Source organism: Garra rufa, chromosome 2 (assembly GCF_049309525.1).
Source record: "Garra rufa chromosome 2, GarRuf1.0, whole genome shotgun sequence".
NCBI classification, from domain to species: Eukaryota; Metazoa; Chordata; class Actinopteri; order Cypriniformes; family Cyprinidae; genus Garra; species Garra rufa.
Window position 1 is genome coordinate 12,220,917 of NC_133362.1, and position 27,675 is coordinate 12,248,591.

At 39.3% G+C, this 27,675-nt stretch overlaps 1 protein-coding gene across 1 annotated transcript in view; it reads left to right on the forward strand.

Moving 5' to 3' along the window:
* Positions 1-27,675, forward strand: part of pcdh15a (protocadherin-related 15a) — a 213,659-nt gene that overhangs the window by 156,114 nt on the left and 29,870 nt on the right. The window contains exons 21-27 of the mRNA XM_073834580.1: positions 3,076-3,185; positions 3,378-3,518; positions 6,586-6,713; positions 10,141-10,356; positions 12,455-12,543; positions 13,102-13,278; positions 27,144-27,362. Of these exons, the coding sequence (XP_073690681.1) occupies positions 3,076-3,185; positions 3,378-3,518; positions 6,586-6,713; positions 10,141-10,356; positions 12,455-12,543; positions 13,102-13,278; positions 27,144-27,362 (1,080 nt within the window). The remainder of the gene's footprint in view (positions 1-3,075; positions 3,186-3,377; positions 3,519-6,585; positions 6,714-10,140; positions 10,357-12,454; positions 12,544-13,101; positions 13,279-27,143; positions 27,363-27,675) is intronic.

A 27,675-nucleotide genomic window follows, 5' to 3' on the forward strand; every position in this document is an offset into this window, starting at 1 on the left:
CCTCTGTGATTCCCATGGTAACCAGCGTGAAGCTGAGCATCGCGTGACCTCGGCTCCTCGCTGTCAGTGTAGCGGTTGACTGCGGCAGCGCCCTATTGTCTCAGAGACAGAGCAAAGCGCTTCACCCCATTTATGGCGCAGAGAAACCCAGGCAGTCAGCGTTTGTCGAGATCTCACCATGATGGCTGTATTTTGACTTTTGGACAATAGAGACAAGAGTGTCATGCCCACCCACTTCTGACGGCTGGCGTGTGGTCCTCTCCTGTATGAGAGAAAAAGCACAGAGGCTTTCACAACATCTGTGAGAGGAGTACAGGAACTGTGACAGTTCATTCAGATAGACTTTCTGGTTTTTGTCCTTTCCTCTGCCCAAACACTTTACAGGGGCTTTGTCTCACACAATAGTCCTATTTTCATTTTTGCCATTTTTCGCAAGCTAAGAAAGGTTGACATCACTAATATTAGTGATGAGTAAAGATAATTGCTGTTATACATGTGTGTACAATACTGTTTAAAAGTTTAGGGCTGAAAAGATTTTTAAATGTTTTTGAAAATCTCTCAAGCTCATGAAGGCTGCATTTATTTGATAAAAAAATACAGTAATATTATTTCTATTCAAAATGTAATTGATTCCTGTGATGCAAAGCTGAATTTTCAGCATCATTACTCCAGTATACTGAAGTAGTTTAAGTCTTTGGTTCTTTTAATTGTGATGATTTGGCTCACATTTAATAAAAACCCACTTATTCACTATCTCAACAAACTAGAATATGGTGACATGCCAATCAGCTAATCAACTCAAAACACCTGCAAAGGTTCACTAGAATACACAATCATGGGGAAGATTGCTGATCTGACAGTTGTCCAGAAGACAATCATTGACACCCTTCACAAGGAGGGTAAGCCACAAACATTCATTGCCAAAGAAGCTGGCTGTTCACAGAGTCCTGTATCCAAGCATGTTCACAGAAAGTTGAGTGGAAGGAAAAAGTGTGGAAGAAAAAGATGCACAACCAACTGAGAGAACCGCAGCCTTGAGAGGCTTGTCAAGCAAAATTGATTCAAGAATTTGGGTGAACTTCACAAGGAATGGACTGAGGCTGGGGTCAAGGCATCAAGAGCCATCACACACACGGACATGTCGAGGAAATTGGCTACAGTTGTCGTATTCCTCTTGTTAAGCCACTTCTGAACCACAGACAACGTCAGTGGTTCTTACCTGGGCTAAGGAGAATAAAAAATGGACTGTTGCCCAGTGGTCCAAAGTCCTCTTTTCAGATGAGAGCAAGTTTTGAATTTCATTTGGAAACCAAGGTCCTAGAGTCTAGAGGAAGGGTAACAAAGCTCATAGGCCAAGTTTCTTAAAGTCAAGTGTTAAGTTTCCCCAGTCGGTGATGATTTGGGGTGCAATGTCATCTGCTGGTGTTGGTCCACAGTGTTTTTTGAAAACCAAAGTCACTGCACCCGCTTAGCAAGAAATTTTAGAGCACTTCATGCTTCCTTCTGCTGACAATCTTTTTAAAGATGCTGATTTCGTTTTCCAACAGGATTTGGCACCTGCCCATACTGCCAAAAGCACCAAAAGTTGGTTAAATGACCATGGTGTTGGTGTGCTTGACTGGCCAGCAAACTCACCAGCCCTGAACCCCATAGAGAATCTATGGGGTATTGTCAAGAGGAAAATGATAAGCAAGAAACCAAAAAATGCAGATGAGCTGAAGGCCACTGTCAAAGAAACCTGGGCTCCCATACCACCTCAGCAGTGCCACAGACTGATCACCTCCATGCCACACCAAATTGAGGCAGTAATTAAAGCAAACGGAGCCCCTACCAAGTATTGAGTACATATACAATAAAGTAACATACTTTCTAGAAGGCCAACAATTCATTAAAATGTTTTTTTATTGGTCTTATGAAGTATCCTAATTTGTTAAGATGTGAATTGGTGGGTTTTTGTTAAATGTGAGCCAAATCATCACAATTAAAAGAACCAAAGACTTAAACTACTTCAGTCTGTGTGCATTTCACAATTTGAGTTGAATTACTGAAATAAATTAACTTTTCCATGACATTGTAATTTATTGAGATGCACCTGTATATCTATGCTGAAAACATTTTTGTGTATTATTATACACAAAATTAATTCTTTGTTGAATAGAACATCAGAAAGACCCGCATTTATTTAAAATATAAATCTTTTGTAGCAGTGTAAAAGTTTACTGCCACTTTTGAATAATTTAATGTGTGCTTGTTGAATAAAAGTAACAATTTCTCTCTTAAAATAAATAAATAAATGAATAAAAACTCTACAGACCACCAACGTTTGAGTCCTTTTTTGATAAATGGCTCTTGAATTTTGATGCTTTCATGCTCTTAACAGGCAATAATTCACCACACAGAACAAATTCACACTGTTGAATGGGAACCCATAGTCTGCGTCATATTTTCCTTTAATTTGTGTTGTTTTATTCATGCTTTTTGAGGATATCACGCATCCTGTCCATGTCAGCTTCTACCTGTTGACTAATGTCTAACAAATGATGAATTTGCATCAGTTGATAGATTATGTCCAGCCTTGAACATGAACAACAAAAAATACAGAAATAATTTTTCTTCCCCTTTTAAAAGTTGATTTTAAAGTGTATTTATTTTTGCAACCAAACTAGTTTTAGCATTTTATTATTTGCATTGCGCATTGTTTTCATTGGAACAGACCTCTGACCCTTCAATTGAGAATCGCTGGCCTCTGAGCTCAGCTCATGTTGTAGACAAAAACTTTAGAAATTGATTTTTCTTTAGACCCGTGTGATTCATGTGTGCTGCTTTTGAATACTGTAATTAAACTCTTTTCACCTCTTAAAGCAAAAGTCCTTCTGTTCTTTCTGCACTGTCTGTAGGTCTTTTGTGGAGGTGGAGGGCCTATTGAACTGCTCTGATGTTTGTACAATATTCAACAGGAAACTGACATTTATGTCACAGTATCTGCGCAGGAACTGACAGTTCTCCACTGCACTCAGCTGTGGGTTGTTTAAATGCTGAATGAAGTTTGTCATTTGCTCTGGTTTATTTCTGCAGGTTTAGTCCGGTGAGTGAGAAGGCTCCTGTCGGGACGCCTGTGGGAATGATTCTGGCCGCAGCCGTCAACACTACTGTCTTCTACTCCATAGTGAGTGGAAGTGAAGGAGGTGAGTTTTCACTCTGGAGGGAATTCACTAAACCTGTGTGCAGATATGATTCTTTAATATAGAATAGAATAAAATTTAGAACCAACAGTGCATTGTTTCCCTGGTTGAATTGGACTGCAGATGATACAATGGTGAATTTTTAGTGGTGTTGAAGGCACTGTGAACTGTTCTCTGATCAGTTTGTGTTTGCAGGTGAGTTCGTAGTCAACAATCGCACTGGGATCATCTACACAAATAAACTTCTGGACTACGAGAGCGTGACCAGTTATGTGCTCCGAGTGCAGGCCGATTCTCTCGCCATCATCCTCGCCAATCTACGCGTTCCCTCCAAAAGTAAGAAAAACACCAAAGCACACTTCATTTTTGCCACGGATTTTATTTGGGGATCTTACAGCTTTAGAGTAAAATAAATTAAAGATACAAAACACATTACACTGATCTATATACAGATACAGTTGAGGTTAAAAGTTTACACTTCCTGGCTCATAATGCGTCATTTTTTTTTTTTTTTTTGAAGGATCAGTGAGTGTTTGAACTTTCTGTAATAGTTGCATATGAGTTCCTTAGTTGTCCTCAGTGTGAAAAGATAGATCTCAAAATCATACAGTCATTGTTGGAAAGAGTTCAAATACACAAAAATGCTGAAAAACCACAGAATGTGTTGGACCTGAAGGATTTTTCTCAAGAGCAGCAGGCAGTTATCTGTCCTGGACAAACAGGGACTCATGAACAACTATCACTAAACAAAATAAAAACACAGCTGTGGATCATTCAGGTAACAACACAGTATTAAGAATCAACTGAACAACTGAACTGAATCAATTTGAACAGGGTCATTTTTATAAATACAACTATTATGTTCTCTTGTGGACTATATGTAAATTTAATTTAATTAAATTTTCATAACAATTAAGCACATTCCCCCTTATGCAAAATGCTATAATGAAAAAAAAAAAAAAAAAACATTTCAATTGCTGTAATGTGCAAAGACATAAATTATGAACATTATAATTAATTAAATGATTTTAAAATTGTGTACCACATTTAATTTATGCTTTCTTAAAATCACTGCATTGCAGTCATTTCTAAATATTCTTAATCACAGTAATATTAATGATTTTAGTAATGAGCATGTGATTATTTATAATAGTAAATATCATTAGTGTTATTTTTAAGCAATTAATTTTTTAGGAAAAAGTATGTTGACTTGGTATGAATAATAGGCTTTATAAAAACACATTAAAATTAGTTATTTGTTAGTTATTTGGTGAAATATGTTTATTGTTGTAATTAGATCTTTATTTATTTATTTATTAAACCAACAAACATAATGTTTTTCTAAAATAAAAACAGCAATAGCATAAACCATATTCTTTAATTATAGAAAGTCACTGTAGATGTGCACCTCTCTGGAGCTTTAACGTATGTGCTGAATCTCAGTTAGAGCAGGAGTTATTGAAGAGGTCATAAGTGTAGAGCTCATGCGGTTTATTGAGGTTGAAGGATAGACAGGACAGGTAGAGCAGAGCGCATCTCCCTCTTCCTGTGAGATTTCTGATCTTCCTTCAGCAGTCTGTGTTCATTAAAACTGCATAGATGTGTGCTGAAGGATGAGAGCAGAATACAGCTCGGATCACTTTAGGATGGATACAGAAACATGCTCTCACGCTAAATTACAAACCAATGTTAATTAACAACATTAATTTTAGATGAGTGGCTTTTTTGTGCATGATGTCATGACATTAAAATCAGCTCTGTGTTCTTATTTGATACACATTTGTGGTCTTGCTGTGAACGATTTGTTTGTGATTTTAAAAAAAGGATTCATCAAAGTGTAATAATTCGTTCTGGCTCTGGAGCATTGTTTTTGTTATTGACAGTGTCAACTTTTAATTTCAACCTTCATCAGTTGTCGATAAAAGTATATTCTCAATCCTATTTAAGGGGAAAATCCCTGCTGGCAAGATGGGGTTTTAATAAAAGCTGACTGTGTTTGCAGTATATATACATCAGGGTAAATTTAACTTCTTCTGGGAAACATGTAAGTGTCTTACATAGCTTCTGAAGGGCAGTACTAAATAAAAGAAATATATTTAGACAAAATAAGAAAAATGTACACATCTTCTGTTCTAAAAGTTTACATCCCTGGCTCTTAATGCATTGTGTTTCCTTCTGAAGCATCAGCGAGCATTTTGAACTTCTGAAATAGTTGCATATGAGTCCCTCAGTTGTCCTCAGTATGAAAAGATGGGTCTCAAAATCATACAGTCATTGTTGGAAAGAGTTCAAATAAACAAAAATACTAAAAAAAAAATTGTGGGACCTAAAGGATTTTTCTGAAGAACAGCAGACAGTTGTCTGTTCAGGACAAACAAAGGACTCATGAACTATCACTAAACCAAAAAAAAAAAAAGGAAAACACAGCTGTGGATCATTTAGGTAACAACACAGTATTAAGAATCAAGTGTATGAAAACTTTTGAACAGGGTAATTTTCATAAATTCAACTATTATTTTCTCTTGTGTACTATATGTAAATGTCTTTTATATGAAATGTTTTTCAGGTCAGGAATAAATAAAAAATCACATGCATTTTGTAAGATCCCTCTTATTTTGGTAAAATAATTCACATTTTGCAGATTCTGCAAGGTGTATGTAAACTTTTGACATCAACTGTATATAAACATGTGTGTTTCAGGAGATTAATAGGAGTCTTCCGAAACCAATTGCAAACTCACAGTCAGGCCCATTTTTCATGATTTAATCAAGTCCCAATGAATGAAAAAAAAAATCCCGTCCTACATTTTTTGTTGTTGTTGTTCAGTGTTTCTCATTGAATATTCACTCAGAAATAAGCCACATTACAGAAATAAAATGGGTTGCAAACTCCATTTGATGTTAAATTTAAAGTTCATTGAGCACATCACAAGCCTTTGATAGGAAAACTGTACAAATCACAAACATGAGAGAGCGAGAGATAGAGAGAGAGTGTGTATGTGTGTCCCTGCCATGCGTCTTGTTTTAACTTTGATGTAAATTTTGTTGTACATAACAGGACTGGCACCTCTTCTCTCTCTCTTGCTTCTCCACCTGTTTTCTTCATTTCTTTCTTTTCTCTCTCATTGAGCTGTGATATACAGCTCTTCATCTGCGCTTTCCCCTGTGTGCGCTTAGATCTACACCAGATGACTTTATATATTGTCGTTTAGTGCACCAGAAGACAAATGCTTTCTGACAGAGCATATTTCTCACGTCTGCCACAGCGTGGAGAGGGTTGCAGCAGCTGTGTGTGTTTACATTAACACTGGCTTTTTTATTCTGTGACAAATAGGGCTTATATTTCCATAAACTAAGGTCTGTTTCTTCTGTGTATGTGTGTGTGTTTGTTTAAATATAATCAGCGAACACGGCGAAGGTATTTATCGACGTGCAGGATGAGAATGATCATCCTCCAGTCTTTACAAGGTCTCTTTACATCGGAGGAGTGACTGAAGACACTAAGACCTTCACCACAGTGCTAAAAGTTGTGGTGAGTATGTGTGTTATTTATTCCTTGGCAGTAGCATGGAAACGATCTGAAATGTCATGAAGGCATGTTATAAACCTTAGGCTGAACTCATAAATATTAATTAGGTGACATAATGCTCACCCAGTAGTCCTAACTGATTTGTTGAAGGCTGGCAAGTGGGCACTTGCCATTGACAAAAACAAACATTTTGTCCTCTTTTTTTTTGTTATGTTAATTCCAGGCATTGTGTAGAACACAAAAAGAGAATTTTTGAAGACTCTTCACAGGTTTTGCAATGGACAAAACACTATAAAAAATAGTTCATTGTACTATATTTTAGATTTTTATTTACTTGTAACCTCTGAAATATCTCTGAAATGTAATATGAAATTGTATTCAACCTCTAAAATGTCCAGGTTTGACAGTACAATGCTGTTTTTTAATTTTTTTTTTTTTTTTTTTTTTTGTACGAACGTTGTATAACAGTTCAGGTATGCAGGATGGTGGCATCCAGATATTATGTTTTTCTTCAAGAAATTTCCTTCTTTGTTCCACAGAGAAATCAATACGTTTATAAGTTTTTTTTAGGAATGAATATTAATAGAAGATTCATATATATTTAGTTAAAATGTCTTTTTGAAAGAATCGTATGCTTACTGAGGCTGCAATAAAAACAGTAAAATTGTCAAATAGTATTACAGCTTAAAATAAGAATCATCTGCATTAATATATTTTAAACTGTATGTGATGCAGTGTTGAATTTTCAGAAGCAATTGCTCTTCAGTGTCATATGATTCTTTAGAAATCATTCTAATATGTTGATTTGGTGCTCAAAAAAGCATTTCTTATTATTATTATCAATGTTGAAAACAGTTGTGCTGCTTAATATTTTTTGTGGAAACCGTGATACATTTTCAAGATTCCTAGATTTTCAAACCTCTAAATTTGGCATTCGGCATTAACCCACGGAATCATAATATTAAATATGATTTGTTGTGTTTTCACATTTAGAGTGGTAGCCTTGTTAAGCACAGTGCCAGCAGAATATATTCGAACAGTGGTGATTAATTCATGGGGTCTGAAATGTTCTGCAGGTGTTGGCGTCTGCAGTGCATTATATTTCATTTTTACAGCGAAGAACCTGCTGTTCACATCCTGACACACCTGTCAACACTAGAGTACAATCTCTCTCTCGCTGTTCAAATCTGCTCGCTTCCCCCCACATCTTAGTAACTGTGCTTAGACAGCTTCTCTCTCCATGCTGACAATGTGGAAGACAAGTGACGGACACCTGTAAAATACCCACCGGGATCTGTGTGTTAGGCTACCGCAAGGTGACCGTTATCTCATAAATTGAGTCTTTTAACATCTATAAAAAGCATTAAGGCATACAATCTGATGATATATGGGGATTATTACGTTTCTAGGTCATCGCTGAAGTGGAACGTGCCGAGCTTGTATATTTAATTCTCTGTTTCTTCCAGCAAGGCTTTTGAAGGGATAGTTCAGCCAAAAATGAAAATTCTGTCTTTAATTACTCACCCTCATGTCGTTCCAAACCTGTAAGACCTTCGTTTATCCTCAGAACACAAATGAAGATATTTTTGATAAAATCCGAGAGCTTTCTGACCCTGCATAGACAGCAATGCAACTGACACATTCAAGGCCCAGAAAGATAGTAAGGACATTGTTAAAATAGTTAAAATTTAATAGAATACATTACATTACTTTATTCAACAATTTCTTCTCTTCCGTGTCAGTCATCGCCATTTGTCACAAGAATATGCGTGTGGTGCTACTGATGCAGAAGTCGGTGTTCATAAAATTTAAGATGAACCACTGATGTTACATGGACTATTGTAATGATGTCCTTTATGTCTTTCTGGGCTTTGAATGTGGTAGCTATGTTGCTCAGAAAGCTCTCGGTTTTCATCAAAAATATGTTAATTTGTGTTTAGAAGATGAACGAAGGTCTTACAGTTTTGGAACGACATGAGGGTGAGAAATTAAAGACAGAATTTTCCTATTATTTCTAGTTATTTTATGTAACCAGTAGTGCTGTCTATTTATTGCATTGGTAAGGTGTAATTGATTATGGAAAAAATAACATTTAATGCATTTATCGCACCCACTGCGGCCTAGACCTGTACGTTTATTGACGTATATTGGTTTTATGCAACAGTTCAATAAACAGGAAATTCAATAAACAGGAAATTAATATTGGCAAATAATAAAATTTGGAAATTAATAAAGTCACTTTCTTCATTCTTGAATGAATCAGCTGTTGAACAAATCGGTTGAATGAATGGCTAAATGACTCACTCAGTAAGACTTGAGTAACTTGCTGCCAGTTACTGTTTTAGTTTCATAATATCGTATGTTATATCGTATATCGTATATCGTATTATATCGTATAATATAATGTATCATGTTTTAGTATGATTATGTATTACATATGTCATTTAATATTTCAGTATAATTTTTTGGGCCTGTCCTCGACTAAAGATTTTTCTGGTCGACTAGAAGTCATTCATTTTTAGCATTAGTCAGCTAATAGTCGCACATTTATGATTAGACTATAAAAATCATAATAATGAGCATTTAATCACCTATATAACCTAATAAGTGCTCAAGCCACAATGAACCGGCAATTATAAGAATTATGGAATTAAACAGCAAGGAGACTGTGTTAATATTTTAGTAATTTATTGATAAACTAGTGCTTTCTTTGTTTTCGGCTTAAGAGATGAAGTCGGCGACACTGACTTGTCATCTCCGCAGTAGTGATGCAAATGTATGCATGTTTCATATGGATTACATAATCTGAGAATATTTGTTGTCTATTTGAATAGGTTCATTTAAAAGTAGACATTTCACTCTCTATAGATATATTTTTCATGTCTGTAAGGCATAGAGGCATAGAGAGTTTCAAAGTTTTACGCTCAAGTTCACAGAGACAGCAGAAATCGTGTCCTGTTTGCTTTAATAATTTTACAAAAGCACAACGTTTCGTTGTTTACTGTGAGTGCACACAAATAAACGTAGAGTCTTTACAGATTTTTTTTCTAAGAGTAAGCAACTAAGAAAATTTTGGTCGACCAAGCCTCTACTCGACGACCATCGGTTAGTCGACTATTACGGGGCAGTCCTATGTTTGTTTTTTGTTTTTTGTTTTTATTAAAATTTGGAAGAAAAAAAAAAGTAAGAAAACAAAAAAATACCAATTAATTCATTTTTGTGCAAGGTTGAACCAAAATATTACTTTCTAATGTCTATTCAGTACTCAAAATCTCCATGATTCATTTGCAATTAATTTGATTAATCAGCGCATCATGTAACTAATTAGATTAAAAATTGTAATCACTTAACATACCTAATAACCAGATAATGTGAATTTCTCAAAACTATATTAAGGATGTTTTAGCATGTGTATCTTCATGTGTATCAGGCTACAGATATCGACACGGGAAACTACAGCAAGATGGCCTACAGACTGATCATCCCCCCCACGGCCGAGGGGCAGGACAGTTTCGTTATTGAGCCCTACACCGGTGTCATCAAGAGTGCCATCATGTTTAGAAACATGCGCCGGTCCTACTTCAAGTTTCAGGTCATCGCCACAGACAACTACGGGCAGGGATTAAGCAGCAGAGCGGATGTGGTGGTGAGTGCATTTGACCTTTGACCTGTTTGTTTGTTCATTCAAAATGATGATTTGAACACAATTGAAAGTTCACGCTCAAAACACGTCACTTTGAGAAGTGATGTTTCCTCTTATCCCTCTGGTTATGCAAAATTAATGTTGGGGTTCAAGTCAAACCGCTGACTGAATTATGTCTAAATTGCATAACAACAATCAGCACTGTTATTAAGGGAAAATATCTCTCCAGAGTGTCGATTTGGTTTGGTAAAAACGTTATGTTTGAATAAATGTTTGCATGCAGAAGTGCGTATGGTATTTGTGCACTACTTAGTGCAGTAATGAATATATAAATAAACTGTTTTTATGTCAGCTGAATTATTTATGAAAATATCTCCTGAAGTGTTGCAGCCAGTGACTTGTGCAATTCCCGGAAATCTCTTGGCTAATGAACGCCAAATAAAATAAGAGAGATTTTGGAACTGATGTGTGCATCAGGGTTTTAAACATCATGTCATTAATGTTTGTGTCATTTTCAATTTCCACTAGCAGTAGAATTTTCTGTTGGTGTAGAAAGTGGTTCCGAAAGCATTCATCCGGACAGTACACCCGTATTGACCAACAGAATTAAAGACCGTTACAACCACAAATAGCATTTGAGCTGAATGGTTATACAGTGGGGTTTAACTCACAAAGCATGAACATTGTTCCAGTTTTTTTCAGCTGCTTACACACAAAATTTTTACTTGTCACACAATTTCTGAAACCTGTCACTCAAACACCAGAACCACATACCAAATCTGCAAAACCATACACTAATTCTCATCCTTTGACTCGGTTTTCAATTTCATAAAACACTTTTTGCAAAACACAACACACAATTCTCTATGTAACACCCAAAAATCTTTTCTTTTTCAAACGCAAACGATCACTAATTCATCAGTGCCTCACACTAACTTCTCACTTGTGCAAACACTCATTGCTTTACTTAACACCATCCAATCATGGCTTTAGAATAGGTCTTGGAATATGCTTTGAAATAATCACCTTTTTCAAAATTATGTTTGGTTTCTGTCCAACTACACATGGTTGATATATACGACCAGTCAAAAGTTTTTAAATGTTTTTTTTTTATTCTCTTCTGCTCACCAAGCCTGCATTTATGTGATCCAAAATAAATATTGAAATATCTTTATTATTTAAAAAACACTGCTTTCTAGTTGAATATATTTTAAAATGTAATATATATACAAAAAGCTAAATTTATAGCATCATTACTCCAGTCTTCAGTGTCACATGATCCTTTAGAAATCTTTCTAATATGCTGTTCAAGAAACATTTATTATTATTAGAAATATTTAAAACAGCTGAGTAATTTTTTTTCAGTATCCTTTAATGAATCAAAAGATACAAAGGTCAGCATTTATCTGAAATAAAAAGCTTTTGTAACATTATACAGTATATCATTCAGGGGAAAGAAATTAAATAAATGAATACTTTTATTTGATAAAGTCATTTATAATGTTACAAAAGATTTCTTGTTGAGATAAATGCTTTTCTTCTGAACTTTCTATTCATCAAAGAAACCTAAAAAAATTCAACTCAGCTGTTTTCAACATTAATAATAATAAATGGTTTTTCAGCAGCAAATCAGAATATTAGAATAATTTCTGAAGGATCATATGACTGCTAAAATTCAACATTAAAATCACAGGAATGAAATACATTTTGAAATATATTCAAATATAGTCTGTACAAAGCTCACATAGTCAGTGTAGCAAATTTATGTCATAACATTTTCCAAAATATTACAACTTTTAATTTATTTTCAGGTTTAAATTCGATTGTAATGGTGTTTTAGTGATGCTTTAAACAGCAAAAATGACAGAGTATCAAAAATCTTTATGAATCTGCCTGGCAACAGTACAATATTTGCTTGAAATGATCATACCTCTAATCATTCTTTTAAGCCATTTTGGAGAAAATGCATCATTATCATGCTGAAAAATAACAAGATCTGATTATTTTAGCTCTGTCTGCCTGCTCTGTATCACCTGTGCATATAAACCACACCACATGAATCAAATCCTGTGTCTCTTTCGTTATTCTGTGTGGGTTGTAGGTGTCCGTTGTCAATGCCTTGGACATGCAGGTTGTGGTCTCTAATGTGCCGCCCACTGTGGTGGAGGAGAATAAAGAGCAGCTGATTAGGTGAGAATTCCTCCCTCGGTGTGTTTCTCTGCACTGCTGCTTTCCTTGAGTGGCATTTAAGTGTTTCCTGCACTGTCAGCAGCCTTTGTTTTCCCACTTGCTTTGATTTAAAAGGCCATCTCAATTGTTGCTGCCATTGAGTTGAGCTCAAATGGCAAATTCCAATAAGCAAAATAGAACCACTTTGCACAGTAGATTGCAGAATAATTATCATGAAGGACAAAATGATTGCTTTTTTTGTAATACTAGTCAGGTGTATATATTGCAAAATAAAGACAGTAAAATGTCATTTATTCAATCATTTATTGTACCTGTTCTGCATGCTGTACTTACTCTGCATGCAACTGTTTTACTTCTCGATGCTTATTTTAATTAAAATGATGTGAAATACATGCAAAATATGTCTAAAAATCTATTTTTGGGATGTTTTATGACTCATTCTTCTGCAAAAATATATATTATTGTAAAGTAGAAGTATTAGAATTCAAGTAAGTAGGTTTTGCATTTTAATGTTTAAGGTAGATAAAGTAATTTCATTTCCCATGTTTTTCCCCCCAGTATTTTGGAGCGCTACGTGCAAGATCAGATCCCCGGTGCTAAAGTGATAGTGGAATCGATCGGCCCTCGGCGGCACGGAGAAGGTTATGAACTTGAAGACTACACCAAATCAGACCTGCAGGTGTATGCCATCGACCCTCTCACCAACAGAGCCATCTCCAGACAAGAGCTCTTCAAGTAAGCCAAACACACAGCCACTCATGACACCTTTAACAAACAGTCTGCTAGTTTCTTGCCAACATTTGGAAAAAGGAGGAAAAGTCAGAGCCTTGTCCTCTGTGCCACTGCCAGTGTAAATATGGCTTACAACATTTTGAGATCCTCTTTCCTCTTCATCTCACCATCCCTGCTTGATCGTGGTCTTCTGTGTAAAACAACATGTTTTCAAAATCATCTAAACAGCCTGAATATCTAGTCGACTAATTGGTTTAAACACCGTATAATTAGGCAATTTCACCTAACTGGACACATTTTCTATGAGATGATTTTATAAGGCCTTTCCCTTGTTTTAAAAAACTGATAGACAGAGCCTAACTAACATACACCCCACAGCTAAATATATTAATTATAATAATTTAATTATACACTGCCATTTAAAAGTTTGGGGTCAGTATGATTTTTATTTATTTTTTTAAAGCCTCTTATGCTCACCAAGGCTGCATTTATTTGAACAAAAATTGTGAAATTGTATTACATTTTAAAAGAACTGATTTTCTATTTTAATTTATATTAAAATGAATTTTAGTGTTGTAATGGCAAAGCATTCTTTGTGTCACGCAATGCTTAATAAATTATTGTAATATGCAGATTATTATCAATGTGGAAAACAGTTGTTTAATATTTTATTTGGAATATTTGACTTTTTTTAATTCTTTGAATAGAAAGTTCAAAAGAACAGAATTGATTTGAAATAGATTTTTTTGTAACCTTATAAATGTCTTTGTCACTTTTGATCAGTTTAATGCATCCTTTCTGAATAAAAATATAAATTTATTAATTTATTAATAAAAAAAAAACTTACTGACCCCAAACTTTTAAATGGTAGGGAATATTTTTAAATCAAACTGTTTTTTTTTAAATATACTCTACCGCTCAGACGTTTGGAATCAGTAGGACTTGTAATGTTTTTTTTTAAGTCTCTTATGCTCATCAAGGCTGCATTTATTTGATCAAAAATACAGAAAAAAAAACCAGTAATATTGCAAAATGTTACATTCTTGGTGAATAAAAGTATAAAAAGTATAAAATTTACTGACCACAAACTTTTGAACAGTAGTGTATATTGTTAGATCTTAGTGTATAACCTTAGTTCCTAAGGACCATGTGACACTGAAGACTGGCGTAATGATTCTGAAAATTCAACTTTAATTACAGATATAAACTAAATTTTAATGTATATTAATATAGAACGACATTGTTTCACATTGTAATAATATTTCACAATATTACATATTTTTTTCTGTATTTTTGACTAAATGAACACAGCCTTGATGAGCATAAGAAACTTTAAAACACATTGAAAATCGTACTGATCTTAAACTTTTGAGTGGTAGTGTATATGTATATTAATAAAATATATAAAACTCTTTGGCCATTGTGGCATATCTCTTACATCTTTTACATAATAGTGGCAAAATTGAAAAAGAAAAAGAAAAAGAAAAAAGTTAAAGGTGAAAAAGGAAATGAACTGCCTATGTGAACAGCTGTTCTACAGGAAGCACCTGTCCTCCTCAGTCAAGAGGAGAAAATCCCCCTGAAGTCCAGACACACAGCAATATGCTCATTTAAACTCTGCTGTGCCCCGTGACTCAGCAGGGAGACGCGTCTGTCACTGGGATCCAACACAAGTCATCAGGATTCTGTTCAAATATGTGTTTACTGAGCCAACACACACATCTCATTCATATTCACAAGCACAGGAGATCACAGACCACCTGCCTTATTCTGCCTTTCTAGACGCACTCCTTACTCTTATACGTTTTATTTTGTTCACTGTTAGATGTGTTCCGCTCGTGTTTATATCTCTACCAAAGCAGAGCAGCTGCCCAGATGAATATTTTATGCCTTAGAGGTTACTGGTAACATTTCTTTAGAGAAATAAAGACATGAATGAAACAGTTGTTGACATACTGCACAGTGAGAGATCATTTGCAAGAATTTGATGAGAAATGTTTGAGCTCATAATAAAATCTCTGGCTCTTGATTGTACTTAATTTGTTGGATCCCGATAGATTTAAGATTGCATGTGATGGCCTAAAGCAAAAAAGAAAAAAAGTTCTAGCAGAATTCTTCATTTAATCTCTTTATTGTTTAGCAGAAACAACTGAGATATTTAAGGAAGGTTATTGTAGTATTGTTGTTGTTTGTTGAATCTCTGTCACCCTGAAATCTTATTCATACATGTTCAGATTCAAACTTTGAAGACAAGGTTGTGCCAAGTTTGTTGACCATGATGCCAAACGCCAAGTATACCACTGCAAATGGACTGCAGACTGCAAATGGATTTTGAAAGCCATGAAATCATTGTTATTTTTATATTTTCGTCAAAAAGCAGAAAGTTTCCTGTGAGGAGTTTACTTTAAGGGTTAGAGTAAGTGGACAGAAAATATTTTGTATGGTATAAAAACCATTTCCTTACGCCTATGGAATGTCCCCATAAACATGTAAACCCAACATATGTGTGTGTGTATATGTATTGTCACGGTTGAGAGATCACACAACAAGGCAGCTCAGTGAAAAGGCCCCGGAGGGTGGATTTTATTAAATACTTGTGAAAATAAAACGTGGTGAACGGTGCTCAGTGCGATCCAAACTGGTGCTTTAGTGAAGTTCTCGTGTCCGTGAAGGGGGTGTCCAGGCGTGCGTGCTGCGGCCGTCGGTCACTCGCTGCCCTCTGTGTGACAAAAGAGAGAACGTTAGCATCAGTGTGATCAGCATGAGACGTAAGTCTGTCTGAGTGAACGCAGCAGCGGCGTCTTATGCTGCGGGCTGATGAGCGGCAGCTGGGACCGATCGGCCGCTGACGAGGAGGTGCAGGTGCTGCGTGTTGGTTGCCAGGGCGACGCTGATGAGCCCAGAGACACTCGTCACATCCCCCCCCCCTAAGCGTCGTTCTGGTCCTGGGAACGAATGGAGACAGTAGGGGTGAATTAAGGGGTGGGTGGGGAATGACCCCTGACAGACCTGCAAAAGCTGTCCATATCCGTGAGAGCCCATCTGCATTGGCGTTGGCGGCCCCGGCGCGGTGGCGGACTTCGAAGTGGAAGTCCTGGAGCGCGAGGAACCAGCGAGTCACCCTGGCGTTGGTGTCCTTGGCGCGGGCCATCCACTGTAGGGGGGCGTGGTCGGTCACCAGGGTGAACTTGCGGCCGAGGAGGTAATATCGCAGCTCCAGGACTGCCCACTTGATGGCCAGGGCCTCCTTCTCTACGGCGGCGTAGTTCTTCTCAGCCGAGGACAGCTTCCTGCTGATATAAATAATAGGATGCTCCTCACCTTCCTGGATCTGCGATAGTACGGTCCCGAGTCCGGTATCGGAGGCATCCGTCTGCAGCAGGAAGGGGCAGCGGAAGTCCGGGGCACGGAGTACCGGCGCTGAGGTGAGGGCAGTCTTGAGTCCGGCGAACGCCTCTTCCGTGGCGGGCGTCCAGCGAATCTTCTCGGGCTGCCCCTTCCTGGTCAGGTCTGTCAGGGGGGCGGCTAGAGAGGAGAAGTTGGGGATAAAACAGCGATAGTACCCCGCCAACCCCAAAAAGGCTCATACCTGGGGAGCGGTGAGTATCGCTTCTACCTTCTTGTCCTGGGGCCGGATAAGGCCGCGGCCGACTTGGAAGCCCAGGTACTTCGCTTCGGAGAGCGCTAGGTGGCATTTGCGGGGGTTGGCGGTTAGTCCAGCCCGCCGGAGCTCCGAGAGCACCCTCCGCAGACGTTCCAGGTGTTCATCCCATGCCTCGGAGTGCACGACGACGTCGTCCAGGTATGCAGCCGCGTAGGCTTGGTGGGGCCTCAGGAGGATATCCATCATACGCTGGAAGGTGGCGGGTGCTCCGTGCAAGCCGAAGGGGAGGGTCCGGTACTGCCAGTGTCCACTGGGAGTGGAGAACGCCGTCTTCGGTTTTGCCGAGGGGGTAAGTGGAACTTGCCAATATCCTTTGGTAAGGTCGAGGGTTGAGATGTACCGGGCCCTCCCCAGTCGGTCCAACAGCTCATCCACTCGAGGCATGGGGTAGCTGTCGAATTCGGAGACTTCGTTCAGCCGGCGGAAGTCGTTGCAGAAGCGGAGGGTGCCATCCGGCTTGGGTACCATCACGATGGGGCTGGACCACGGGCTGCGAGATGGTTCTATTACCCCCAACTTCAGCATTTGTTGAATCTCCTCTTCGATAGCCTGCCGACGAGCCTCTGGGACTCTGTAGGGCCGTTGCCTGACGATCACTCCAGGGGGCGTCTTGATGTCATGTTGGATGACGTTGGTCTGCCCGGGCTGGGAGGAGAACACATCCTCGAACTGACTGACCAGGTGTTGCAGCTCGGTCTTCTGGGCAGCCGACAGATGGGGATTCATGTCGACAACCACGGGATCGGTGAGACTGAGGGCGGCCACCTGCTCGTTGGTCCCTTGCCATCTCTTGAGGAGATTAATATGATAGAGCTGTTCGGTCCGTCGTCGTCCAGGCTGCCGTAGTCGGTAAGTCACTGGTCCGACCTTTTCCACCACAGTATAGGGGCCCTGCCAGGATGCCAGGAATTTGCAGGCGGAGGTGGGGACCAATACCATCACCCTGTCTCCCGGTTGGAATTCCCGTGGTTGGGCTGCCCGGTTGTAGTGGCGTTGTTGGGCCTGCTGCGCCTTGCTGAGGTGTTCCCGGACTAATGGCATGACCCGGTCGATCCTCTCCCTCATCTGTTTTACGTGTTCGACGACCGTGCGGTGGGGTGCAGGCTGCTGCTGCTCCCAGGCCTCCCGAGCGACATCCAGCAGCCCCCGTGGCTGGCGGCCGAACAGGAGCTCGAAGGGGGTGAAACCAGTTGAGGCCTGAGGTACTTCGCGGATCCCGAACAGGACATACGGGATCATCAGGTCCCAGTCGCGTCTGTCCTCGGCTGCTACCCTCCGAAGCATCTGCTTGAGGGTTTGATTAAAACGTTCCACGAGCCCGTCGGTCTGCGGATGATAGACTGTCGTCCTCAACTGTTTCACCCGCAGCAGCCTGCAGAGGTCTGCCATTAGCCGGGACATGAACGGTGTACCCTGGTCAGTCAGTATCTCTGATGGGATACCCACCCGGCTGGCCAACAGAAACAGCTCCTGGGCGATGGCCTTCGCTGTTGCTTTCCGCAGGGGGACTGCTTCCGGATACCGGGTGGCGTAGTCGACGATGACGAGGATGTGCTCATGACCACGGGCAGACTTAGGCAACGGCCCCACAAGATCCAGTCCGATCCGCTCGAAGGGCACCTCAATGATGGGTAATGGGATGAGCGGACTGGGGGGAGGAGTTCTGGGCGCGGTCCGTTGGCATGTGGGACAGGCCTGGCAAAACCGTTTCACTTCCGCGTCCAATCCGGGCCAGTGAAACCGGTCTCGAATCCGTTGTGCGGTGTTAGCAGCCCCCAGGTGACCGGCCATGGGGTGGGAGTGGGCGAGCTCTAACACGGCCTCCGTTTTGGTCCGTGGGACGACCAACAATTCCTTCTCCTCCCCCCTTCGCTGGGCGACGCAGTATAGCAGGCCCTTTCGGACAATGAAATGCGGGAGAGGATGGGGCCGTGGGAGGACGTCTTTGTCATCCACCGCGCGGACTTGTCCCCAGCAATGTTTCAGTCGATCGTCCTCCCGTTGTTCCTTGGCGAATGAGCCCCCCTCGCTGGCCTGACGAAACACATCATAGAAAAGGTTAGTATTTTGAGAGGGGGACTCACCATCTCTCCCGCTGTCCGAAGCAAGCAGGGCCGGTTGGCGGCGGGGTCTTCGGGGCCGCCTGCGGCGACGACGGTTCCCTTCCTGGCCGGCGGGTTGGGCGGCAGCGGCGAGCAGGCGGTCAAACCCCGGCCAGTCCCGTCCGAGGAGCAGTGAGACCGGCAGATTCTCCATGATTCCAGCCTCCACAGGCCAATTGCCATGAGCTGCAGCGATGTTGATACGACGAGCTGGGACCTGTTGGGTATCTCCGTGCACACACGTAATGGGTAGCAGGCTCTTTTGGTTGGGACGGGGAGGGCACAGCCGAGCTTGTATGAGGGTGACCGCACTGCCCGAATCCAGAAGCGCTCGCACGGGTTTTCCATTCACAGTGACGTCCGCTTCTGGTGCCGCCGGCGGGACGCGCTGATGTAGGATGCAACCCGCCAGCCAGGTCCGTGGAGGTGTTGTCGGCTCGGCGGTGGGCATCGGCTCGTCCATCGGCGAGGGAACCGTCGGCCTGCTAACTGCGCGCGGGGTGCCCTCCGGCGTGCGTCGCTCCTGGACCACCCTCCGGGGAAACGGCGGCGCTCTCTCTCCGACCTCCCGGTGGTGGATGGCGTCCGCCAGCTCGATCGCCTCCACAAGGGACATGACGGTGGTGGGGTTTTTCATCCCGACAGCTTGGCGAAGGACTCGGGGCAGGGCTCGCTGGAGGCGATCGACCACCACGCGTTCCATTACCTGGGCTGCGGTGGGCTCTCCTTCAAGCAGCCAGTGTTGGGCCAAGCGGACGAGTTCGGCAGCCTGGGCTCGCGCTGGCACCCGGGCTTTATACTCCCACTCGAAGAACTGTTGGGCCGCACAAATAGGAGACAGACCCAATCTGGCGAGAATTTCTCTCTTCACCTCTCTATAATCACCGGCTGCTGTTGGGGACAGCGAGAAGAACGCCCGTTGAGCTTCGCCTGTGAGGAGGGGCGCCAGCGCTGAAGCCCAGTCGTCCGGTTCCCAGCCTTCGCGGTGAGCGGTGGACTCAAACATTTGTAGATAAGCCTCCACATCATCCTGCGCGGTCATCTTCGGCAGCAGCCGTGCTGCTTGCATCCGAGGATCAGGTAATGGAACGCGTGAGGCAGCTTGGGCTCGGAGGGCGGCGAGTTCCTCTTCGGTCCTGCCCTGCCGAGTAGCCAGATGTTCCATGATCTGCTGCTGGCGGACGGTGACTTCGGTAAGGCGTTGTAACAATTCATTCGTCTCCATGGAGAGAGAGCGCGCTGACCGATTCTGAAAAAAAAGAGTGAACAGAAAAAAAGACGTCTTTCAGTGCGGGCGAATGCAAACACTTGTGTGTGATCTCTCATGCAGTTGCCCGCATTCTCCACCAGGTGTCACGGTTGAGAGATCACACAACAAGGCAGCTCAGTGAAAAGGCCCCGGAGGGTGGATTTTATTAAATACTTGTGAAAATAAAACGTGGTGAACGGTGCTCAGTGCGATCCAAACTGGTGCTTTAGTGAAGTTCTCGTGTCCGTGAAGGGGGTGTCCAGGCGTGCGTGCTGCGGCCGTCGGTCACTCGCTGCCCTCTGTGTGACAAAAGAGAGAACGTTAGCATCAGTGTGATCAGCATGAGACGTAAGTCTGTCTGAGTGAACGCAGCAGCGGCGTCTTATGCTGCGGGCTGATGAGCGGCAGCTGGGACCGATCGGCCGCTGACGAGGAGGTGCAGGTGCTGCGTGTTGGTTGCCAGGGCGACGCTGATGAGCCCAGAGACACTCGTCACAGTATATATGTGGTTTGAGTAATGGATTAATGTTTTGTACTGTTTAAAAGAAAGAAATCGGAAAAAGAATCATGAACCCGCTCCAAAATCCTGATCTGAATCAACCCTGATAGCACACATACATCTTGTAGACATCTATTTTATGTCTGCATTTATATCTGCAAGACGTATTTTTTAGAGTGTTTGCTCATCTGCAATACGTCTATAGGACATCTATCATATGTCAAATGGACATTTATTAGATGTCTTTAAGATGTTTATGATTTAGAGTGTATGTAAATCTTGTCTATCATGTTTGTACACAGCATTTGTACACAGCAGATGCTTTCCAGATCAAGAGATCTTTAACAGACATCTTGCATGATCAAATGATTCAGGAATCCACGCTCCTAAGTCCCATCTGAATAATAATTAGTAAACAATCATTTTAGATGACTTCTGGGTGTAGATCGTGAATCATTCAATTCGCGAAATGATTTGCGTACCCACTCCGATCTGAATCAAATGATTCACGAACCCGTTCCAAAGCTCCGATCTGAATCAAATGATTCACGCTCCATCTGAATAATGATTCATGAACCATCATTTTGGGTCGTGACTTCTGAACGCAAATCACAAATCATTCAATTTGCAAAATGATTTGTGAACCCTCTCCAAAGCTCCGATCTGAATCAAATGATTCGCGAACCTACCCCAAAGCTCCGATCTGAATTAAATGATTCTCACTCCATCTGAATAAGGATTAGTGAACCATCATTTTGGATCATGACTTCTGAGCGTGGATCGCAAATCATTCAATTCGCAAAATGATTCACAAACCTGCTCCACAGCTCTGATCTGAATCAAATTATTCACACTCCATCAGAATAATGATTCATGAATCATCATTTTGGATTGTGACATCTGAGCGCAGATTGTGAATCATTCATTTCGCAAAATGAGTAGTGAACCCGCTCCAAAGATCCGATCTGAATCAAATGATTCACGATCCAGCTCCAAAGCTCTGATCTGAATACAATGATTCACGCTCGATCTGAATAATGATTCGTGAACCATCATTTTGGTTCGTGACTTCTGAGCGTGGATCGCAAATCTTTCAGTTAGCTAAATGATTCACGAACCTGCTCTGATCTGAATCAAATGATTCACACTCCATCTGAATAATGATTTGTGAACCATCATTTTGGATCGTGACTTCTGAGCTTGGATTACGAATCATTTAAATCGCAGAATAATTTACGAACCTGCTCCAAAGCTCCGATCCGAATCAAATGATTCATGCTCCATCTGAATAATGATTCATGAACCATCATTTTGGATCGTGACATCTAAGTGCGGATCGCAAATCATTCAATTCACAAAATGATCTGTGAACCCGCTCCAAAGCTCCGACCTGAATTAAATGATTCACAAACCTGCTCCAAAGCTCCGATCTGAATCAAATGAGTCACACTCCATCTGAATAATGATTCATTAACCATTTTGGATCGTGACTTCTGAGTGTGGATTGCGAATCATTCAATTCACAATCTGTGCTCAGAAGTCACAATCTAAAATGATTTGTAAACCAGCTCTAAAGTTCCGATCAGAATTAAATGATTTGTGGTCCACACTCCTATGTCCTATCTGAATAATGATTCACGAAACATCATTTCAGGTCGTGACTTCTGAAAACAGATCGCAAATCGTCCAATCGCAAAATGATTTTGACTTGTGATTTCTGAGCTTGTGAAGCATCCAATTGTGAAATGATTCACAAACCCTCTCCTAAGCTCCGATCTGAATAAAATGATTCGCGATCCGCACTCCTAAGTCCTATCTGCATAATGATTCACAAACCATCATTTTGGATCATGACTTCTGAGCATGAATCGCAAATTCATTCAATTTGCGAAATGACTCACGAACCCACTCCTAAGCTCCGATCTAAATCAAATGATTTGCGATCCACACTCCTAAGTCCTATCTGAATAATGATTCATGAATCATCATTTTGACTCATGACTTCTGAGCATGGATCGCAAAGCATCCAATCGCGAAATGATTTGCGAACCGGCTCCAAAGCTCCGAACTGAATCAAATGCTTTGTGATGCACGCTCCTATGTCCTATCTGAATAATAATTTTTGAACCATAATTTTGGATCATGACTTCTGAGCACGGATCGCAAATTCATTCAATTTGCTAAATGATTCACGAACCCCACTCCTAAGCTCCGATCTCAATCAAATGATTAACGAATCACGAACATCATTTCGGATCATGACTTCTGAGCATGGATCATTTAGTTCTCAAGATGATTTGCAAACCCACTCCGAAGTTCAGATCTGAATCAAAAGATTCACGAAAAATCTTCAAAGCTTCGATTTAAAAAAAATGATTCACGATACGCATTTTGAAGTCCTGAACTGAATCCAATAATTTGCAATATTCAACCCAATTGGAGCGTTTCGAAACAGTGAATCAAAACTTGTGTTGGAAGTTATCTTTGGAATGGAAATATGTATATTTTATTTTTAAACATCATTCTTTTGCCGCTTATTTCAGTTAATGTCATAAAACTAGTGAGCATAGCCCGTAGTAGTACTAACAGTGTAGTGTAAACATGGTTGAAGACACGGAAAGCGGAGGAACAAACAAACTGATACAATCAAATTAAAACAACAGTGGTTACAACAAGTAGTAGCTAGATATTAGTAGGGACATGTCCCTAGCGTCCCTACTAAATTCTATGCCCTTGTTTTCATTTTAGGCTGAACCGTGCCTTTACAGAGATCTCATTTGCATTTTTTTCTTTGTTACAGATGGGGACATTATTTTGTGTGGACATTATCTGTCTCCATTTGACTCAGTTACATGGGGACATGCTGTTCTTCAGGCTTTGTGTTTGTTTGTGTGTATGAACCCTCCTCGCTGAGAACAGCCGACTGCTGAGTATTTTTTCCACCCTTCTCCTTTCATATGTTCTGCTGGAGACAAGGTTGTTTTCTCGTGTCTCAGGTCATAAAACTCAAAATCTGCTTCTCAAAGCTTTACAGTCTGAGCTGCACCTCAGCTTTCACAAAAGTTCCCCTCACAAAACTAGTTTCTTTCTCCAGAATCCATCTGGTCACTCTCAGTGGTGCTTTGTATGGATGAATCCTGTCATCCTGCTGGTTAGAAGTCCATTGACTCTGAAATACGATAAAAACAGGCAGCCATTGTTGAGCACGTTCACACTGCGTGTCTGTAACAGTGTGGGTTAGCGCATGCTGTTTCTCTTCCTCCACAACAGGGACGTGATTCAAAGAGATGAAGGACTTGTGGGTAAAACCAGGGTTAAACCTGGATCTAACGATCTGAAATGATGCTTCAGTGTCTTTGATTTAGAAAAGAAACAAAATATTGGCAGTTTGTTCGTCACTCCTTTCTGTTTCCCCTGTGCTTCAGTCCAGCTTGATTTTGATCCATTCCTTTTCCATTTAGTGAATCAACACACACCATACTGACATTATATATATGGACCACTTTTATGGTTCTTTTTTGAAATTCTTGGAAAAAAAAAATCTTTTGTGTTCTATGGAAGAAAACAATTACACACATTTGGAAGGACATTTTGGAGACTGAACGATCGGTTTGTATTTTTGTTTGAACTATGCAAGATCTCATTTGTGATTTTTCCCTTATTACAGATTAGGAAATGTTGCTACTGTCTTTGTGTAGACATTCCATTGCATTTCCATTTAGGGAACCTACACATTTTATTTTATTATCTTACTTTATTTTATTCATTATTTTATTTCATTTATTATTCATTTATTTATTTATTTATTTTTATTTAATTTAATATTTTATTTTATTTATTTTGCTTGATTTTATTTTACTTTTTTACTTCATTTTGATATGTAACTTTATTTTATTTAGGGCATTTTTCATTTATTTTATTTTATTTTATTTTATTTTGAACATTTGTTTCTGTCTTTGTGTGGACATTCCATTGCTTTTCCATTTAGTGAATTTAGTTTAAAAGAAATTGTACTTTATTTTATTTTATTTTATTATATTACTTTATTTTATTTAGGACAGTTTTTTCTTTTTTATTATTTTTATTTTATTAATTTCATTTAATATTTTATTTTTATTTTTACTTCATTGTATTTTATTATGGTACTTTATTTTATTTAGGACATTTTTTCTGTCTTTGTGTGGACATTCCATTGCTTTTCCATTTAGTGAACCAACATATTTATTTTTTTATTTTTTTATTTTATTTTTTATTTCATTAATTTCATTTAATATATTATTTTATTTATTTTCTTGATTTTATTTTACTTAATTTTTTTTATCTTAATTTTATTTAGGACATTTTGTCTGTCTTTGTGTGGACATCCCATTGCTTTTCCATTTAGTGAACCAACATATTTATTTATTTATTTATTTATATTTATTTTTATTTTATTAATTTCATTTAATATTTTATTTTATTTATTTGTTGATTTTACTTTATTTTTATTTTTGTTGTTACTTTATTTTATTTAGAACTTATTTTGTTTTATTTTATTTATTTTACTTGGTTTTATTTTACTGATTTTATTTTACCATTTTATTTTATTTTATTTTATTTTTGTTACTTTTTTTTTGTTTAGGACATTTTATTTTCTGCCTTTGTGTGGACATTCCATTGCTTTTCCATTTAGTGAACCTAAACATTTAACTTAATTTAATTTAATTTAATTTAATTTATTATTTAATTTAATCTTTTTCTTTATTTTATTTTATTTTATTTTACTTTACTTTACTTTATTTTATTTAGGACATTTTTTCTGTCTTTGTGTGGACATTCCATTGCTTTTTCCATTTAGTGAACCAACATATTTTATTAATTTTTGTATTTATTTTTTTCTCCAGTAATCAGTTAACCAGTTATTTTAATTTTTAATTACATTTTAGATAAAAAATGTGTTGAATTATGGCAGCCTGACTGAAACATGTAAGTTGTCACCATTTATTCACCTAGTTCATTTCTTCTGCAAAACACAGAAGATGAAGAATGTTGTACAAAACAACATTGTCTGGGAAAAAAATTAGGCATTTTTCAATATCTTTTTTGTGTTCCACAGAAAAAAGAAAATCACACAGGTTTAACAACTGGATTGATCTGATGGAATGTGGGGAGCAAAAATACAGGTGTAAATGGGGTGTAAATTCAGAATAGCAACAGAGTTACTCACTTCACCTTGAAAATCCAAATCTATTCATCCTCATTCTTTTAAAGCCGAAAAGGAAACTCTTCAGATGTAGCGAAGCTACATACACGTGGTTTTGCCGGTCTGTTTGACCACATAGATCAAACACACGCAGTCTTTCATCAGTCTTTAAACCTGGATAATCGATTATGTTTGAACAGTCCTGTTTACTGGGTGCTTCTGTTGAAGTGCTCTGCTGCAGCAGGGCTAATTGGTCTGCCGTGGATACTTATGAGGTGCTTAACATGCAGGTCTATTTAAACATTATTGATCAGCAAAGTGTCAACAAAGCCAGGTCTTTTCACATTTCATGTCGGCTCAGGAGAAAAGTGCTCTTGCTCTGCTTTGGAGTGGCACTGGTAATCAGCTCTGTATCGAGATATTAAATAATAATAACTCAGGTTGATATTAGCACAGTCAAGCCATTTACACATGCAGAGGAGAATGAGGATTTCCATATCATGTTGCCTAGTAACTCAAACGATGAACTGGAAAAGGCTAAATAGAGCTGAACGGATGCTGCCCTCATTAGCAGGATTTTTGGCTCCTGTTTCTCTGCCGAAGATGCTTTGGATTGACACTGAATGTTATCAACATCTAGCTGTCAATCATCTCAAGGCTGCCATAGTTACTACAGTATAAACACCCTGTGTATGTGAGCGGAAATGTACAGTCTTGTGATTATGATGTGCTCACTGTACAGGTATATATCTTTGTAACGAACAGACTGAAATTTTAATTACATCATGTTTTTTAGCATTTAATTATTTTATTTTATTTATTTTATTTTATACTTTTTGTTTTGTAGTTATAGTGTATATATAGTTTCAAATTAGTTTTTTCTATTATTTTTTACTTTATTTTAAATTTGATCACAATTTTTATAATATATTTCATTTTTATCTATACAGTTGCATTATTACTGTGCAGGGTCACAAAAGTTTGTTTCGTTATAATTTAGTTTGCATTAATACAGTTGCATTATTTCTCTCACATTATTAGTACGTACTTTGTGGAGTTATTTTATGGAAGTCTTTTTATGATGTGCTTGCTGTTTGGGTCCATATTTGTGAAAAGAAAAGATCTAAATTTAAATTCTTTTCTAAAATGTCTGCTCAATGTGTGTTTGACAGGTTCCTGGACGGCAAGATTCTGGACATCAATAAGGAGTTCCAGCCATACCTGGGTGAGGGTGGGCGGATTCTGGAGATCCGTTCTCCTGACATCGTGGCGAGTGTGAAGAAGGCTGCGCAGGCGGTGGGCTACACAGAGGGGGCGCTGCTGGCACTGGCCATTATCATCATTCTGTGCTGCATTCCTGCTATTCTCATCGTTATGGTGACCTACAAACAGTGAGTAGAATTTTCAGCTCCGATCGACACTGCTTGTCAGTCCTCTTAATGATGATCAATCTCATTAGTCGCATATTACAACTTTTCAGTAGCTTATAAATTCAGCAAAACACTGTATTCTAGCACTGTGGAAAACAATCCCATCAGACTGAATTTGCCTACTATTTAGGCCCTGTTTACACTAGTGCATTTTCGTTTTTTAAACGCCGTTTTAAAAGAAAACAATCATTGTCTACACTGTTTCAGAAACGAAAACGCATGTCACATGACCATTCAGGCTCTATACGTCATCAACGATGTGTTATTTAAGAGA